The 20,779-nt window shown below is 43.9% G+C and overlaps 1 protein-coding gene across 1 annotated transcript in view; it reads right to left on the bottom strand.

Annotated features, from left to right (window-relative positions):
• Positions 1–20,779, bottom strand: part of klhl29 (kelch like family member 29) — a 265,814-nt gene that overhangs the window by 56,671 nt on the left and 188,364 nt on the right. Inside the window, exon 9 of the mRNA XM_080024589.1 lies at positions 10,039–10,237. Coding sequence (XP_079880715.1) covers positions 10,039–10,237 — 199 coding nt within the window. The remainder of the gene's footprint in view (positions 1–10,038; positions 10,238–20,779) is intronic.

Genomic DNA, 20,779 nt, shown 5'->3' on the forward strand with positions numbered 1-20,779 from the left:
GAAGTGCCTGAGCACCTTTTTCGAAATTCAACCAGATACAGGTGCTGTAACATAAGATAGGATAGCTGCAAGGATAATATTATTCCGATGGATGGAAGTCGCTTTGGCCCAAAGCGTCTGCTAAGTGAATAAATGGAAATGGTATTAAAAGATGTTATGTTTCATGAAAGAGATATAAGGAAGAAAAAATATGAGAAGAAATAACAAGAAATAGTAGCACTTGAGATCGTTCTATTTAATTCATTGATTTTGCACATTTAATCGCAAAGGAACAGAGGGAATCTTTTACGGTCATAACTTGTTTCCACTGAAACTCTGGGGGAAAAAAAATCCTGTGACCAGCCGTGAACCCTGTAGGAGCACAACAGCGGCGCATCGCTGCGTTACACCCCTAGCACACGGCGAAGGGAACCATGACTAAACTACAAAACTCAACCGCTTGCAGGAACAGCCGGCAACCAGATCATTCCAGACACAAGCTGGCGAGGATAAGAAGGAAAGATGAAGATGAAGATAACAGTCACACAGAAGAAAAAAAACAAGACCGCAGTGGAACACGGGACCGTGACTGCCCGGTATTAAACCTCCTCCAAAAGGGGCCAGAACCTCTGACGGCACCATGCATCTCACAATGAATCTTTTTGGGGGGTGGATGGGGTGGAGTTGGGGCTGAAACCCGGCTCTGCAGCTGATGCACACCTGCAGAATGTGGCGTGAGCGAGCACAAACACTGGCTGACAGCTTGAGCTTGTTGCTTCAACTCCCTGAAAATGACTGTGACATTCACACCCTCCAGATAAGATTTACCCCATGCTGCCGCACGCGCACGCGCGCACACACACACACACACACACACACACACACACACACACACACACACACACACACACACACACACACACACACACACACACACACACACACACAATATAGCCATTCTGGGAGATGAGAGGCGGATGGAAAGATGGCAACGTGGGACAGACAGAGGGCTGGAAATTCGCTTGTTTCCGCTCCCCCCTTGGCTATTGTGAGCCTCCCCCATCTTATCACACCTTGTTATATCTCTCCTTCCTCCCTGCCCCACGCTGTGACCCTGCTTTCCATATTCCTTTTCCTCCCATAGCCTGCGGCCCTGCATCCCCCTCTTTCTCTCCCTACCTCGCTCTTTCCGTTGGCCTTCTGAAACCCCAGGAGATGCACTCGCTCTCTCTCTCTCCCCTTCCCTCTCTCTCTATCGCTCTCTCATCTATCTTCCGTCGCTCGCCCCTCAGAGTTAGCCGGGCCAGCAGGAAGGCAGTAGTGGCCACGGGGAGCGAAAGAAGGGAAGTACGTACTGAGGTGGAAGAGAGAAAGAAAAGATGCCCGGGCCTTCACACCCGGGAGCCGCCCCCGCTTACCCGCCACACCCAACTAGACTAAACATTATCGTCAAACCGGAGAAGCTCACAGGTTAAGTGCCTTGCAAAAGTGCACGGCAGTCTGGGGTGGGGAGTAGTGAAGTGGCTTCTGCTTCGTTATGCATGACGACCTCGCCAACCTTGAGTCCTCTGATGTCCGTCCATCCGTCCATCTTCTAAGTAAACTACATTTTAGTGCTAGTCCATAACAGCTTCTCCCCTTATCGCTGTCGCCTCTCTCTCTCCCTCTGCCTCACTCTCTCTCTTATTCCTAATCCTATAATTTCCATCCCAGGGTGATCATTTGCCATGCCATAAGGGATATTCAGTGTGTGTGTGTATGCGTTTACTAGGGCTGCCCCAAATAGTCGACCAAACGTTAGTCAACGAGAAGAGTCATAAGATGCCTTCACACATAAACTCCGGACAATGTCTGGCTAATCAGGTCTGGACTGTCTGGAGTGGCCTTTTCACACATGTAGCACACAACTAGAGATTGTCAGACACGTTTACATCTACTGGAGATACTCAGTTTGGTTTAGGCAAAGGGTGGAGCCTGGGTAGAGTGTGCAGGAGGCAGGACATGACACGATGACACATGATGCTGCAGAGTTTACAGCACACCCAGGCTACCGACTTATCAATTATTGTGACTTTTTTTGTGTTGATACTCCTTGTATTTGGACCCATCCGCAATATAAATAAAAGAGTGGAAAGAATATAAAGGAAAGCAGAAAGGAGTACGACGCAGCTACGCTCTGTGCACGAAGATCAGCACCAAGGTAAATGACCCTTCTTCACCCTCGGAGAGTGGGCGTGTTGATGACGTCCCCAGTCGCATGATTGAGACATCATCAACATGTCCACTCGCTCGCTGTGAATTCTCCAGACAATCTCCTGCTTTGTTCACACATAACACAGACTTTGTACTAGGGACGGGGAACCTGGCTGGGTCCGGGGAAGACGCAGCGAGTAGTCGAGTCAGAATAATGTTCTGTATACCACATTTCATTGCAAATGATGTCAATATGTAATTTAAATGTGTACATTAATAAAATAATAATATGGCCTAATAAGTGCAACCAATGTAATGCTTAACCAGTGCAATTAACAGGCGGCTTGCTTCATGCGCGCAGCGCTTGTCAATTAAATGTATATTATAAAGGCTGGTTATTAGGTTTTGTATTTGTATCCGTAATCTGTTAAGAGTGTTAACAATGTTAACACAATAAACAATGTTAATTAAAACATTATTTCCCAGCCCTGGAACTCAAACCATTTTCTGATGCCCCAAAAACATATATTTAAATAATGCAAGGATGATGATGATGGAATAATGTTAAAAATAACGTGCATCAATCAGTCAACTAATGGCTTGAACTGAGGAAAATCTTTAGTCGGGGGCAGCCCTAGTGTTTACACGGTTCAATTCAAGGAGTTTCAAGTACGTTTTAAGCACTTTTTTCTTCTTTTTTAAATAAAATCACATTTCAGTGTGATCTTTATTCATTAAAATATAAGAATATAAGTATAGTTACAATATAGTCAAATTTTTGATTATTTATTTATTATCAATGTATTATTATTTATTAGTATACCTAATATATACAGTATATATTTATACACTGATCAGCCAAAACTTTAAAACTATTGGCAGATGAAGTGAATAACACTGCTCATCTCGTTCCAATGGCACCTGTCAAGGGGTGGGATATAGGCAGAAAGTGAACAGTCAGTTCTTGAAGGTGAGTTGGAAGCATGAAAACTGGGTAAGTGTAAGGATCTCAGCGACCTTGACAAGGACCAAATTGTGATGGCTAGACAGACTGGGTCAGAGCATCTCCAAAACAGCAGATCTTTTGGGGTGTTCCCAGTATGCAGTGGTTAGTGCCTACCATAAGTGGTCCAAGGAAGGACAACCACTGAACCAGCCACAGGGTCATGGGCGCCAAAGGCTCATTGATGCACATGGGGAGTGATGTCTAGCCTGTCTGGTTGATCCCATAGAGGAGCTACTGTAGCACAAATTATTGAACAAGTTAATGCTGCTATGATCGAAAGGTGTCAGAACACACAGTGCATCACAGAGTGCTGTGTATGGGGCTGTGTAGCTGAAGACCAGTCAGAGTGCCCATGCTGGAATAAATTTATGTCGTAAAAGTGATTCTGGAAAAATTGTATTAAGTTGAGAATTAAATAACAAAACCGGGTGTGCATCTGTATGTGTGTGTGTACCGGTAAGTGTGTGTGTGTGTGTGTTTGTGTGTGTGTGTGTGTGTGTATAGTGGGGACTCTCTTCACTACTCATTCGACACAATGACAAGTTGCGGTAATTATTAATGAATCTTACTGTAACTCTCCCTTGAATATATCAAACCTGAGGAAAAATGGAGGCTGCTTTGTGTGTGTGTGTGTGTGTGTGTGTGTGTGTGTGTGTGTGTGTGTGTGTGTGTGTGTCTGTGTGTCTGTGTGTGTGTGTGTCTGTGTGTGTGTGTGTGTGTGTGTGTGTGTGAACGTGCACCCTTCTGCTTTGGAGGACCTTATCCAAAGGATTCAGGATAGCAGATACAATAAAAAATGAATACACAGACACAGACACATATATTTTCACCGTCTGCACATATGTAGCGATGGCCTAACCAGATCCAATGTATGTGTGTGTGTTGAATATTGGATGAATCTAAATCAGGCTCGGAAAAATCGGAACAGGAAGGTCAAAGAGGCAGATTTGTCATGAGTGACGCCTCAGCTGATCCATGGTCTTGTCGCGGCGGAGGTTTGTGGGTTTTTGGTTTTCACTGTGGTGTGTGTGTGTGTGTGTGTGTGTGTATGTGTGTGTGTGTGTGTTATTCTGCGTATAGTGAATGTCTTTGGGTGTCAAGACGTTCAGAAGCAATTTCCAGGCAGCAAAGCCAGGCAAGTTTCCCTCTTCCCATCTTCCCTTCATCTCTCTCTCTCTACTCTCCCTCCCCTGCCCATCCCTTCCTTCCTCCCTTCTGCATTTTAGCCTAAAAGAAACCCGCACCCACTCATGGAGGTCACTTGTCCGAAGGGTCAAACGGATCAATGCACCTCTTTTTTTATTTCTCTCCCCACGGTTCCCGAGTCACATATACGAGCCCGGATAGACGTGTTTGCATGAGATTCCGCCGAAAAGCCGCAGGAATATCAAAACCTCAGCCTCTTTTAAGTCTCGTATGAATGGTTTGACACGTCTTCCCCGTAGTGCTCTCTCTCCCTCTTTGAAACACCATTCACTCCCCCGATCCCTCCAAAATAAGAATTGAGGAAGAGGAGAAGGATCCGGCTCAAGGGCGACGCGATTAGAGAGTTTCCAGCAGGTTCTCTGCTGTCCCTCTACTAACAGTTCTAGGCGTTAAAAAAATAATGAAATAAAAACCCCAGCGTTAATAATCTCCGAAAAGACAAACCAGCCTGAATATATAATAATTACCCCGAGTGCTGCGATAATCAACAGGGTCCAGAGCGAACGCATAGAATGAGCTTCTAATCGTCTTCCAAAGCACTAGCTCTTTCCATCCATGCTGCCTAATGTAGAGTGAGGGAAGACAGGAACAGAAACATTTAATTAGGGTGGATAAAAAAAAAAATAGCAAGGGGTGCGGGGGCTTAGTGAACGTAGTTGAGGAGGAATCGGAGGATGGGGAAAAGAACTTTCTTTGTCTCCAGATGGCAGATATTTGGACAAATATGCTCAAATTTGCCCAGTTTTCAATCCCCCACCCTCCAAAAGTAGTATTTCATTCAGCTTGTTTGGCTGTAGTGTGGCCGCAAACTTTTCATACTTTAACTTTTGATACTTTAACTTTTGATATATTTTATTTCTGGTGGGGGGGCAAGTGAAATCCTCCCGCTCAACATGATTGGCTTCTGAAAAATCGTGTCCTCAGTGAGCTTCAAAATGAAGAATCTATACGTGGATATGCATTTTCAGAGATGATACATCATCGCAGGGATCAAACAGCCATTTAGGGATGCTAAGCACCCGCACGTTGTGTTTAATCCACTGCTCTCTGCTGCTGCTGCCGTGCAGGTCCGTGTGCACGTGATGCTGACTTTGTAAACAAAGCAAGCAAGAGAGGGGAAGAGAGAATTTTCAAGAGGCCTCTTTTTTTAGCTCTGCAAAATAAGGCATAATAGAAATTGGTCTTTGTGTGTGTGTGTGTGTCTGAGACAGAAGCTGGGCCCCTGTGTATCTCAGTCATTACAGCTCATTTGTCTGAGTGCTATTCCACTTGGCTGGGCTGACTTAACAGTTTTTCACTAGCTGTCTTTACCCTCCTCCAGTTAAAAAGAGAATTTAGTCTAAGGCACTCCATTGAAAAAAAACCTATATATATAGAAGAAGAAGCTTTAATTGTCACATGACATGCCACACTACAACACATGCAAACACAGGGACCTGGTTCCATATGTCCATCGCTAGTCAGACGATGAGTGCATGTTTTTGGTGGGGGTCCTTACTAATGTTAGATGGAGGAAACCCCATGTGAGCACGGGGAGAACATGCAAACTCCACACAGAAAGGCTCCTATTTATATTTAATCATAATATTCACACACACACACACACACACACACACACACACACACACACACACACACACACACACACACACACACACACACACACACACACACACACACACACACACACACACACACACACACACATTTATTCACTAACTGCATTAAGTTTTAGGAATCAGATGACAATGATAATCGCAATAATAATATTATAATTATAAAAAATAATAGAATTAATGACAGAGGAAAGATTTATGTGTTCGCCCTGGTCATCAATATGCTGTATGTGAACTTTTCTCATAAAACATTCTGCTAGGCACATTAACTAGAGGAAAAAAATATTTGTGACCAAAATCACAACACCAGTGGGTGCCTAATCCTCCAGATCCCCGAAAAATCAACTAATCAACTACAACTCATCAGACGCCCATCCAGATTCTAATTAACCAATAAGCACCTAATGGCTTCAACGCGACGCGGCGCGTGGAGGATTCATTAAGTGAATACAGAACACAGTTTTTAATGTCTGAATTAAAAAGAGTATATGAAGAGTATAAATAAATAAATAAATATATATATGTATATATAGTTTATTTCTATCCTGAGAAGAGATAGCTCTAATTAGTCGTTATCTCATATAATAGTTCCATCCTCAAACAATAATAATAGTAAAAGAAAAATATGAAGACAGGAATACGCATTTAGACTCAATAAGTCTAAAAAAGTAATGAGCGGTTAATGGTTAATGGTGATAACTCCGTGTTCACAGTAAGGAAATTAAAGGTCAATTGTTTGTGATATGTCATATGCGTCCCCTGTAGTTTTCATGACGTGGATAGCTCCAGTCTAAACAGAAACCCAAAACGCGTGCAGAGCTTCAGAAGCGCAGGCGGTGAGGAAGAGAAGAGCTGACAGCCCTGGAGCACAGCGGGAAGAAGGGTTAACCAAAGGGAGCAACACGGGGAAAATCACAGAGGCTGAAATTTGTGTGTGAATAACCTCCATGTCACACCTTATCAGCAGTTTTACTCCTAATGTGTTAGCGGTAATGGGACTGTTGTCAGCAACGATCATTATTTAAGACGTGAACTAAGGGCTACGGCGCAGGAAACCGTTTCGGAGCGGAACGTCAAAAAAAAAACCCTGACTCATCTTCTGCTTTTTCCGCCTCTTTCATCACCGCCCTCCGTTGTTTTACTTCCGAGAATTTACACTTTTCATTTTCTTTCACCCCAAAATGCCGTTGACTGCCTGTCCCACTTCATAGAGGTTTAAGTAAAGAAATGCTTTTCACACAGCAGGTGCCTCAGTGTGGAGCGAGTATTAGGGAAATCAATCCCCTCTGATTGAAAATACATTTAACATATTTTAAATCGAATACGGAGACATTTACATATGATGGTGACTAACCGACACCATCGATAACTTAATCGAAGAGAGATTGAAAATGATGTATTAAATCCCCCCCCAAAATACAAAAAGATGCATTTTCTTCCATAGTTTGGTTTGTAAATCCATTACTGTAGCGAGGTGGTGAGGTGTATTTACAGCATTAGCTGATAATTAGCTGAATAATTAAAGACCAAACATGGAGTGGCGTTGATTAAAAGTTTTGCTTGATTAATTTCTTGTTGGAAAAAAAAGGAAAGAAAAAAAATGGGGGGGACTTGTCAAATTTGCCACGCATGCAGCCATGACCACACACACAGGCAGGGAGAGACACACACACACACACACACACACACACACACACACACACACACACACACACACACACACACACACACACACACACACACACCACACCCACACACACACACACACACACACACACACACCTGTCAGTGCAACTCGTGCGCTCACATCTCGAGTGTGCTCAGCAATAAGTGTTTCCTCTCCGTTTCCGCATGACAGACTTATCTTCAGAGCTCAGGTGGTGCCCCATCTGTTTATGTACTTCCCAACACACACACACACACACACACACACACACACACACACACACACACACACACACACACACACACACACACACACACACACACACACACACACACACACACACACACACACACACACACACACAGACAGTCACTTACATGCGGCCTACACCACTAGACACATGTCAGGGCCCCGCACATAAACTCTCGGCAAAACTGTCTCCTTGAAGCTTCCCTTCCTCATCTCCCTTTTCCTCATCGCCTCCTCTCCTTCCTCCTCTGATCATTCCCTCCTCCTCTCTCCCTCTCTCAATTCGCTCTCAGTGCAACCCGTTATTCTAAACGCGTCCCACAATTTATCCATCCATCCATCTGTCCGTTCATCATCCATCATTCATTCTGTAACGCTCGGCCCATTTTTTAAACCGTGCACCCTGGTGGGCATCACCGACGTAGGCCCTGCGCAGTAGCAGATGGCCAACAGCATGTGCGCGCACACACACACACACACACACACACAAACACACACGATACATAATCAATTACAAAACCTTGTACATTCATGCAGTGCAACACATTCACGCATGACCACACAGGCCCATATATATGCATGAACACATGCTCACACACGCGCACACATACAGGCACGCTGTGAGAGAAAAATACATTAAAAACATTAAAATGAGGACAAAGGCCTCTACCTTTTGCATGTGTTTTAAAACACATGCACACGCGCGCACGCACCCACACACACACACACACAGACACAGACACACACACACACAGACACAGACACACACACACACACACACACACACACACACACACACACACACACACACACACACACACACACACACACACACACACACACACACACACACACGCACCCTACAGGCTGTCTGGACATAAGGGGGCTTCAGTGTCTGAGTAGTTGAGAACTTGAGGGATAGAACTTCTGATAAAAATGCATATTTCCGTGGAGCCCTCTGGGCACGACGCGGTGTGATGGTATTCATGCCAATCGCTGTGTGTGTGTGTGTGCGTGTGTGAGTGCGCATGTAGAGGACTATCGTGCGAAGCAATGTATATAAGCTTTTAAAATTCGTAATGAGGCCAGGTGGCGGGGAAGGTATGCACAACAAATGTAGTGAAGAAACTTGGGAAGAGACTCTGAGAAAGAGCTGAGAACAACGAAAGACCAGCGGCTTGTGGATGAGTAATGGGAAGATGTCAAGCACTTATAATGCCACAAATGTTGTTTTCTCGGGAGGCAAATGATGCTCCATAAAGCATAACAACCCCCCCCCACTACACACTCACACCCCTGCAATTAAACATGCAAAATTAATAAAGTAATGTGAATGCCCTGATGTTTGTTTACTGGTGAGCGCACACGAAGCAGACCACAGAGCTCGGCTGGTAAACTGACCACACAATAACGGGGCATTTGTTTGGAAATTATCTTCATTCCATCAAGCAGAAAATAAGTTGTGCTGGATGGCGCTGTGTTTTTTCAGTGCTAAGCCCCATAATACCTTGCAGACACCATAATTAGGCAGCTCTTTACTGTGGCAAAGAATGTGAGTCCTGGCCAACAGGAGGGCGAGATCCATTGTCCAAAAGCAATTTGCAGGCGCCTACTGATTGCCGCAAACAGACTTTTAATGATGTAAACAAACGGAGTGGACTTTTCAAAGGTGTTTAAGAGATGGTAGGAGAGCTGGTAGGCTAAAACCTTGCTATGGGCTGGACGCACGCTCGGCTCTTACAAAATCAAGTTTGATTTTATGTTGAGAATGAAGGGAAAATCAGAGTTGAGAAGTATGGAAGCTCAAGGAAAAAAATGTAAATAAGCCAAGGCTGTATTTATGCACTTGCATTTCCAGTCCAAGCGTGGGCATCATCATTATACAGCTGTGCCTCCGTGGTGGATTTGCATCAATACCGGGTCGGTTTCCTTGTGGAGAGACGACCGCCATCCCGAGCTGAGAGGGGTATTAGCCCTCCATTTACCAAGCCAAAACAGGTGGGGTACCATCCATTTGAGTGTTTACATGTATCAAGGCCATTACATTGCATCTCTATGTTTGAGTCTGTGTGTGTGTGTGTGCGTGTGTGTGTGTCTGTGTGTGTGTGTGTGTGGGCATGTACCGGCAGAGAGCCGGGGCCGGGTGCGGGGAGTCTGCATCTCCTGCCGGGCGTGGGGCAGCATGTGGTAGCGCTTGGCCTCGTTCACCAGGTCCCGGCACGCCTCCGTCGACTTTATCAGCTCCTCATTGTCCACCACGTTCAGCAGGTAAGACGGGTGGATGAAGGGCAGACGCACCGCGGCCAGCAGCTCCGACACATGCTGGAGGACAGAGAGAGAGTGAGAGGAAGACATTAGAAGGACATCTGAGACCATTACCTTTGTGATCTGGCTCTTAGCAGACTGTCTGGAACACACTGACTGTTAGAAGTAGAGGGGCATAGATAGCTTTTTCCTTCTCAGATCGAGTACAGGAGCCTTGAAAATATGGGTATTCTAGGCACTCTTGAAACCAACAGGAGGAGGGTGCAAAAAGTAGGATTAAAAAGCCTTGGTTATTGTGGCTAAATCGGTTTCAAAAGATGTTTCAACTGGAGGAAAGTCAGCGTCAGTTTATTTCCCATTGGTCTATGAGTGCCTACTACTAGTTGTTACAAGTGGGTTTTTTCCCCGCCACACACATTTTACACCACAAAGGACCTCTCCCTTTCTACCGAGTACCTCGCTTTTGGGCTTTTCCCGATACAGATCATCGATGCCAATACTGACATTTTTTTGTGTGAGATTTTAAAGATCCCACGCATATGGCATTTTCAGCATCTGATTGATCCGCTGCTCCAGTTTAAACAAAATCAGATATAACATAAAAGCCGTCAACGGCTTCAAATGATTACAAAGAAAAAAAGGGAACTCAATGAAATCACCTTGCGTTGGTATTAGTGCACACAATTGGAATAAACACTTATACCAATATTGGCATCAGTGCGTCTCTATCTGGAAGAGTTGCAATCACCAAACAAACAGACCCCCGAGTAAGAATTGCATTGGATCATTCCTGTGTGTAGTATTGATTTTGTGCGGCAGGATTAACACCCAACATCACGATACTGTTTGTTGCTTTTCAGAGTGTAGGAAAAGCAGCTGCATGGCCAAGATGAATTAACACAAGCGTGAAGTGAAGAGAGCATGTGTGTGTGTGTGTGTGTGTGTGTGTGTGTGTTTGTGGGTATGTGTTGGGGGGATGGAACTTGGCTCTGGCTCTACACTCAAGTATCAGTCAACATCAGCGTGATGTCCTCACAGCTGGACTCTCACGTGTGCAAGTGTATGCATTTGCATGTGTATGTTTGCGTGCATGTGTGCCTGAGTTTCATGCCCTGTGCTTACATAGGCAGGTCAGAGTGTTGCCATGGCAACAGTGACTATAGCGGCTCCGCGGCTGCATTATGCTTGTTTTTGAGTGACTGCGAATGCGCGTGTGTGCGTCTGCTTACAGGGACAGGCACATGGTCCTGTGCTCGAGCTTCAGTGTTGTGTGTGTTGTGTGTCCATGTGTTTGTGTGTGTGCTTGCATGCGGGCGTGAACGTGTTAACAAATGTATTTGTGTGAGTTTCATCGGTATTGACAGCACAAGCCCTAAATAAACTTGGACAGAATGACGGATCGGGGATGAACGCCCCTGTTGACCTCTACGCTTGGAGCTATGTGATGGAGTCACAAGAAATGAAATATCACTCAGGAAGAACCGATGATGGGCTGACAATTGCAGAATGGCAAGAGAGGGCCAAACCTATTTGTCTCCAGCAATTCCGTCAATTGATTCTTCAATTTTGGCCCCAGATTCTGTTGCTAGTCTTGGCCAACAGATTCTGCTAACACCATCTTTTAAAGCACTCCTTAGAAACCTTAGGAAACGAGGTAGAAAACCTTCAAAAGGTTGGCAATGCTTAGGAGGTAGGAAGGTGCCTTTCCTTGGCAAGGTAGGATACCTTAGGTTGGAAACTGAAAAAGGTAGGAAACCATAGGTAGGTATAGGTAGGAAACCTTTGATAAATAAAAATATGAACCTTGAGGAACCTTATGTCGGAGAAAACTTAAGGAGGTAGGAAAGTATGGAACCAAAGAGGTTCGGAAACCTTTGGAAGGAAGGAGGGTAGGAAACCTGAAGAGGTAGAAAGGCGGGAAAACTTAGGTAGGAGGGCAGGAAACCTGAAGAGGTAGACAAGCAGGAAACTTTAGGAGGTAGGAAATTAAGTAACCCTAGGAGGCTTTCATGAGACATTGGTGTCTTTATAACTTCGTGACACCATCATCTTGCTCTTATTTTAACCACGAGTCTACATTTTTGTAAATGTCTTTTTTATTTTATTTTCTTACATTGTACCCTTAGCGGATATAGAGAAGTGTTTTCCTTCTTTTTTTTTTCAAACTTATGCCACTTCTCGCACGTTGGAATGTGATGTGTGTTCAGATTTTTTCGGGGGCACAAGCTCCATCCAGGATCTCACTACAAAAATTTTGTAGTGTGAACGTGAACGTGAACGCGAGCCATATTTTACTTTCAGAGCAAATCATGTACAAGAGGAACGAAAAAAGGTTTTGGTTTGCACACTGCTCCAGCCAATATGGTTTATGGTACAGGATAAAGAAAGCAAGGATGCATAAACACGGAAAACCCAGCCCGGTAAAAATGTATTAGGGCAACATTTGTCACATTGAAGTTCATCAGGCTCCAAATCAATAACATCCTGGCCATTGATGACAACCAGTCAGTGCCATAACGTTGGGAGCACAGTGGCAGCAGAAAGCCATGGATGTTCCACAGCTTTATTTTCAACATCCTGGCAAAGTTTTAACCCCTGTGCATTGGCCAGACGGAGTGGATTGCTTAATACTTCTGTTTGTTTTTTGGTAATTGCAGGTGCAGTCTGATCTTGATAATGACTATCTGTAAATTCAAATGCAAGACTTCTGGATTACAATACAAAGGTAAATTACATAAATAGAGTGATGTTTGAAGATGGGATTATTTCTTAAATGCCAGAGAAATGCCAAGCACAACACACACATTGGCCTTCCATATACAATATACAGTAAGATGTTTTAATTGTATAATGCAATAAAGCATTGCATCTGTAAGCTCGCCCACAATATACTACAATACAAAATAATGCAATTAAATAGAGCCTGTGTGAAAACAGTCATCAATTAATCCAGCTCCACAAGGAGTTGGATGGGATGACCCAGGTCAAGCCAGATAAGTCTGTACATTTATCACAAAATGTTATGATTCATATAATTCCCATTTTCATCCCATTTTCCCATGAAGCCCACGGTATTATTTTATTTAAAACATAACCAATACCCAACTCTTAATCCGAGCGGTTCTCAGACCGCAATTTAAGGATCTTTTTGCCACACGTTAATTATTTAAGGACACGACATACACCTTGTTCCCATGAGACAAAGTAAATAATTAGCAGATAACTAAATAAATAATTGCCCTATTTCACTTCTGGGACTTCTGGGATTCTGTTGATGCAGCTTAATTTACTTTTTGTATTCCATTTGAGTACAATTCACATTGAATCATATTGTACGTTTTTTATAGATGTTATGTGTGTATAAAAATAAAGAGGATTGTTATTATTAATATTTTCACAGGAAAGGTGAGGAGAGGAGATAAGGAAAGAAGAAAGGTAGAGGGACGGGAAGACAATATGCGATTAAGGGACCAAACGGGTATAAAATTTAGTTACAGTTGTTTACCAGTCAGCACACGTGTTTGACACAACCCCTGACCGTTTTTCTGATGAATGCTCACATTTTTAGATTTCTAATATAGTCTTTATTTTCAGGTTTTGAACATTTTGGACCTCATTCACAATACCTAATTTTGCTGTATGTTATATTCGTTACCTCCATTTTGAAGCAATGGCACTTTTGACTTTCGAAATTGAATCAGATGGACCAGGAAATGACTTTAAGGTTTGTTTCCCACCATATAGTTTGAATTATCCCCAAAAACACAGACACCTCGAAATATGTGAGCTACCACCAGGAAGATGGTCAGCAATATGAAAATGTGTCTTCTGATTAGTAAACGGGCTAAAACTCAATTTGACACTGGGTTCGTTATTGAGGAGAGGTGTGGCGGGCAAAAGGACACAGAAGTGGACAGCAGAGGGAAGGAGAAGGGTGTGGCAGGAGAGAGGATGGGGAAGAGAAGAGAGGGAAGAGAGGAGAGGAGAAGGGGAGCAGGGACAAGATAAGTGAAGTAAGGTGAACGCAGAAAGGGACGGCAGAGGTGAAGTGACGGTTACAGCATAGGAACATGCACATGACATTTCCTCTGTGTGTATGTGTGTGTGTCCATTGTACATGAGTGTGTGTTCTCATGTGTGTCTGAATATGCCCCCGGCTAAACACCCTTCTGCAGATGGGACTGTCTGCTTCCCTCCCCCACAGTCAGTCACACACACACACACACACACACACACACACACACACACACACACACACACACACACACACACACACACACACACACACACACACACACACACACACACACACAGAATTTACCCAACAGTTTATCAAACAAACAGCTCAATACCCATACAAACACTGGCTGTCGCTTCCAGCTCCACCGCTCAAACAGAGCAAAAAAAGCTGCTTAACATACTGAGCCATTCGCCGGGGTGGAAAGAAAAACAAAATGAACGAACAACAACTCATGCTGGCCCACAAAAAATGCTGCATCTCCCAAATTAAAGAAGCAACCATAGTGAGAGAATTAGCCCCGGTAGTCATGGTGACACATGGAGCCAATGCGGGAGGGATGGGAGAACGTGGCTTTCGCCGCCGGTGTGACAACAGCCTGAGAAGTGGGGGTTGTAGGGATGCGGATTGTGGCGTTGTGGAGTTGTAGGCATGTAGGGGTGTAGTCTTGAAGCGTTGCGTCTTTGGTCTAGGATTTGACTCCGTCTTCTCCTTGGAACAAAGAGACCAAACTGTTCAACAGTGGTTCAAAGCTCAGAGTGATCAACAGGGCCCGACAATAACAATGCTTGCCCAGTTGCCACAGGCAACCTAATTTGGGGATTTGACAACGATACTATCTCGTGTGGGCCGGTTGTCCTGTTTGTCATGTTTTCCATAGAAATAACCGTGATGTACTCCCTTATGTTTAGAAACATTTGCCAAGGAAAATGATTTATTCTGGCACGTCATTTTGCTCTGGCAAAAATAGTCAAACAAGTGAGAAAATTGAAATACGGATTATAATTACATACGATCATCATCACTCAGTAATAAAATGATTTCAATTTGGTAACCATCTTGGTTATATACAGTATATGGGTCTTACTAACCCAATAGTGGAAACATGGTTGCCAACTTGGCGCCATTTCTAAAAGCTCCAGTGTCGCGCCCTAGTCAATATCAAACATTCACACAGAGAGTGAATTCATTTAGGTCACCCTCCAAAATGTCTTGGAGAGGGGCTGCCGAAGGATGTGACCATTGTTGCACTCGGGGTGATTTTGGCGAAACCTGAATTTGTCCAGGTGCAGTGAAATAGGTCTGTGTGTGACCTTGCTGATCCTTGGAGCTAAATTAAAGCTCTATGTAGGGCAGCTTGAGCCAGGTGCTGCCCTCGTGACACGGCCAAAGCTGGAATACCGCTCGGCAGTGCTGCCTCCATGTGGAACCGTGTGACTTTTTTGGGTTTGTTGTGTTTCCCAACTTTTTCGACCTTTGGCTGGTTTTGGAGAATTGAAATGCAGCAATGCATTCAGAACGCAACTAGACCACCATGGCCAAGTGTAATGTGGTGTGTGAGTGCAGCAGACCGACTAGGGCCAGGCTTTTTTCTGTGTGTGTGTGTGTGTGTGTGTGTGTGTGTGTGTGTGTGTGTGTGTGTGTGTGTGTGTGTGAATATTATGATTAACCCTTGTTCATAAGCAGTCATTTCGTGCTATTCGACTCCTGTGGTGGAACTTTTCTTTACTTGACTTAACTGCTTTGAAAGTAAACAAACGGGAGACAAAGTAAAAACATCTGGCATTTACAAAAAACTCCGCTAGAAGTGCAACTGCAGATATGAAACACACACGCACGCCCACACACATCTGTTATAACCTCTCTTCAATTGCCAAACGTCTTTGAAATGGCAGTAAAAGCTTGGCAAAAAGGATCTTTAAAACTCTGCTCGGACGGCTTCCCCCCCTTCCCACACACACACACACACACACACACACACACACACACACACACACACACACACACACACACACACACACACACACATACACACACACACAAACACACACATACACACACACACAAACACACACACACACACACACAAACACACACACACACACACACACACACACACACACACACACACACACACACACACACACACACACACACACACACACACACACACACACACACACTCGTCCATTGCACCCATGAACTCCAACACAAGATTAAAAATTGTCAAAGATGGGACACGGTCTTGGAATACAGGTCTGCATGTGTAGTCAAAAGGCTGCCTGGTCCCGATGGGCGCAGTGCTGTGCTGGACCTCTACTGAACGCAGCATGTTTATGATAGATTAAGCACATTCTATAAAGTGCTTTATGATGGAACTAACAGAGTCTGAAATTGACTATGTGCCCTGTGTGCAACTTTTTTTCAAGTCTATGTGTGAGAGAAAGAAAGTGTACACTATATATGTGTACACATGTATACAGTATCTGGTGATACTGTGTTACTGTGTAATTTGTAAGTTCATTGTTTTTTAATTATTAATATTGTAATTATTTATCCATGTATTTCTTAATTTCATTATTGTCAAATAATTGTCTTTACCTCAGCATGTGTTTATATGCACTTTTATGTAATATAATTATAATATATATTGTTTTTCTATGGAAATTGTTGTCATGCCAATAAAGAAAATTTGAAGAGAGAGAAGGAGAGTGCGAATATCGTAATATGTAATATGTGTGTACTGTTTGTGTATACCGGCACTTGTGTATATGTGTGTACTAGTCTGTCATTATGTTTGTTGTGTGTGTGTGTGTGTGTGTGTGTGTGTGTGTGTGTGTGTGTGTGTGTAGAGCAAATTAGCCATCCTGAATGTTTTTCAAGCCAACTCTTCCTCTCTCTGTCCTTCTCTATTTCTGGCATGAAGAATCACTTTCAACCAACTTTAATCCTTACCAACTCTCTATCTCCCACATCTCTTACACTCCATCTCTCTGCCTCCCTGCATCTCTCCCCACCTCCAACTCTTCCCACCTCCATTCTCGCTCCTCGCTTTTTTGCTCTTCCTCCCACACATGAATATATCGAAATGGAAATGAGAGTGAGTCCCACTCGCTCACCGGTGATATTCAAATCTGGGGTAGCAAGTAGTCCTGCCGTCTGACAGCCACTGATAAATAAATCAGCTCAAATAACACTTAATGGATTTAACAGAGGAGTGAAATGAAAATTTAAAGAAATAATTAAGATTTGGTTATCCTCCAACTCTATTACACCTCCATTGTCATTTAATGTTTCAAATTTGTAATTGCCAGGTTTTAACGTGTACTCTGTACATTTTTATAGCTGGTGTGGTGCACCTGTGGTGCAGCACTTACACACCCAAGTAAAAGGCCAAATCTTGCGACAAAGGTGAGCTTTTTTCCCGCATTAAACACCCACGTGCGAGAATTATGAAGATGTAAAGCCTTTCATGCAATTTCCTCTCACAGACTAATTTACTAAGGCATCAGATTATTACTGACAGTCGTAATTTTGTGTATCAAGCGGAGATTAAAACAAGCGGTTGAATGACGGGATCCGTGTGTCGCGGAGCCCCCCAAACGGCTCAGGAATAAAAGGTGATGCCGAACGTAGCGATACCGAAATAGCAATATTGATCAGCCAGCACCAAAACATTTGGGCGTTCACTCCTAGCGAGAGGGTGAGAATTTGGGTCACGTATGCTCATAATACATGCGCTGGCAGCCACAGAACGAGGCCCTAATGATTCGACAAAAATAAAAGAGGGAGAGGGTAGTACATAAAAATAACGAACAAGAGAAAAGTCTAGCTTACAGTAGAATGAAATCCAAGCTGCACACCCAGAGCAACTGCTCCAGAGGATGCTCAGATCAGAGCAGGTGGATGTTGGAGACGGCACTGATAAGGCTGCAGTTCCTGCCGCCATTGTTAGAGGAAGTTCTCCCTCCATTCCTAGATACACCTGTGCTGATATGCGCGTGCTCTTTAGGGCGGGGACATTACCACGGACAACTGGCCATTCTGAATTATGTGAACATCCTGATGAACCGACTGCATTTATGTCTTATCACCTCAAATCATTTTTCCCTTATATGCATATGCATGACAGGTTTGCCATTTCATTCAAACTGGCAAAAAAGGAGATAAAACATTTTTTTCAAGGCTCACTAAGATGGTAATTGTGTGAACATTCAGCAGAATGTGTGATGAACCACACTTATCTCTTATCACCTCCGATTATTCTTAAAATCCTCGCTTAAATGCAAATACGTTGAAGGCTATGTTCGCCATTTTCAGCCCACCTGAAAAGGAGATTCCAGGTTTTGTTTTTAAGGCTTAAAGCATTTGCCCTATTGGTCTGCTTTTAAGCAGACTGAGAAGCTCTGCTTATACTATTGAGAAACTTACCACTGCTGCAACAGAGAGGCAACCTTATGGTTACTGTATAGAAAATGATGTAGAAATTATGAGAATTTAAAAAAGAAATAAAGAAGAAGATGGGAAGGAGAAAGAGGGCCGGTGAGGAAATCTGTCAGTTGTCTTTGATTGACTCACTCACTCACTCACTCATCCCATGGCCTAGGGGGCCGTAGGGGTGTCATGTTGGAAGCTTGGGCCGTCAGGGATCTCCAGCGCTCACGGTCTTCTGCTGTACGAAGCAGGGTTTGGAAGCTGCAGCCAGTCCATTCTTTGATGTTGTCTATCCAGGACTTTCTCTGCCTGCCTCTTCTTCGTTTCCCCTCTACCGTCCCCTGTAAGATGGTCTTTGACCGGGAGGTGTGTCTTGTGACATGGCCAAACCAGGCCAGTTTGCAACGTTTCACTATTGAGAGTACAGGTTCTTGTTGTCCAGCATAGGTGGTAACTAACAGTCTGACATAGTCGTTTGTCCGGTGTTCATTGTAGGAAATGTGTACCATCCTTCTACAGCACTTGTTTTCGAAGGAGTGCATCCTGCGTTCGGTGTCTGCTGTGAGTGTCCAGCTCACACAGCCATAGAGTAGGGTGGATAGTATGAGAGAGTTATAGAGTCTGACCTTCACCGGGAAGCTGATGGTGTTGCTGCTCCATATTCTGGCCAGTCTTGTCATGGCTGAAGTTGCTATGCCAATTCTTGTTTTTATTTCTTTTGTGGAGCTGCCATCTTCACTCACAATGGACCCAAGGTATTTGAAGTCCTTTACTTCTTCCAGTGTTTGCCCGTTCATTGTGATGTTGGTTTGTGTTGGATGGTTATGGCTGTTGACCAGGATCTTGCTTTTCTCTTCGCTTATCTCCATTCCGTATCTTCTCGCTACCTGCTCCAGTCTGGTGGTGAGATCCTGGAGTTCAGCTTGGCTTTTCCCTATGAGGTCGATGTCATCAGCAAAGCGAAGGTTGGAGATGGGTCTTCCTCCGATGGATATGGAGGTGTGGAACTCTTGCGGGGCTTCTTCCATGATGTTCTCCAGGAAGACTTTGAATAGGACCAGGGAGAGGAGACAGCCTTGACGGACACCTATTGTTGTTTTAAAAGGTTCTCCCAAGCTGTTATTGATGAGAACTGCGCTGCTCGAGTGGCTGTAGAGTGCTTGTGTGATCTGTATGCGGTTATTGTCAAAGTTGTAGTTTCTGAGAACCTGCCACAAGCCTTCATAACCAAACACGATCAAAGGCTTTTTTAAAGTCAATGAAGTTGTGATATTTGATTTGATTGACACCTGCATAGTAAGGCCTGCCTCCAGGAAGAAATGCATGCACGGTGCATGTGGAATACCTACATCTATGGATCTTCTAAATGTTGTTAATTTCACGGATATGTGTTTGCGCATTTCTATCAAATGAATGTGTTTGCTGTAACGTTACTGTGCTATACTCACGTGAAGTTGCAGGACTGTTTTCCCCTCGGCAAATGATAACCCCGAATCCATCATCACCATTGCTTGTGGACATCGACCCGGTGCTTGTTGTTATAATCATTGTCCTGACATTAGGTATGCATCAGGTAAGCGCAAAGTTTCTTGTTTACATGCTTTACTCACAGGTGTGTGAATTGACCTGGATATGAAGCATCCATAGCGCAAAATAATATCACGTTAGTTTTAAAAGATAAAAAAAATTAGCAGCAGCGGTGCATATACGGGAAACACCAGGCCTGGGTCGAATTTTTTTTTCTATTTGGAAACTGCCAGTTTAACTGCCAGTCCCCATAGAAATGTCAACAACAGATCAGGGCCAAAACAGCATGAATCACATGTGTTCCTGAAGAGCATTTAGAGGACCAGAGATACGTCTTGAAACTGATCTGTCCGTCCACCTTTTTTCTTTTGCCCCAGGCATTGATGTATTTTTGTTTTTTGACACATTTCTTACCAAAACGGCGGGTAACCTTTCCCCTCGCCTTAATCCTACACCCACAAATGTTTTTTCTATAGTTTCACCTTTCCCTCCACCTTCCCCCATACATGGTCTCATGCCTTCTATCCCGTCCTCCAATTGGCTTCACACATGGTTTAGCTTGACTGAACCCGGAGTGATTACGGATCACTACCCACCTCTACTTTGTGTGGTAGACATAC

The sequence above is a fragment of the Zeus faber genome, assembly GCF_960531495.2.
Source record: "Zeus faber genome assembly, chromosome: 2".
NCBI classification, from domain to species: Eukaryota; Metazoa; Chordata; class Actinopteri; order Zeiformes; family Zeidae; genus Zeus; species Zeus faber.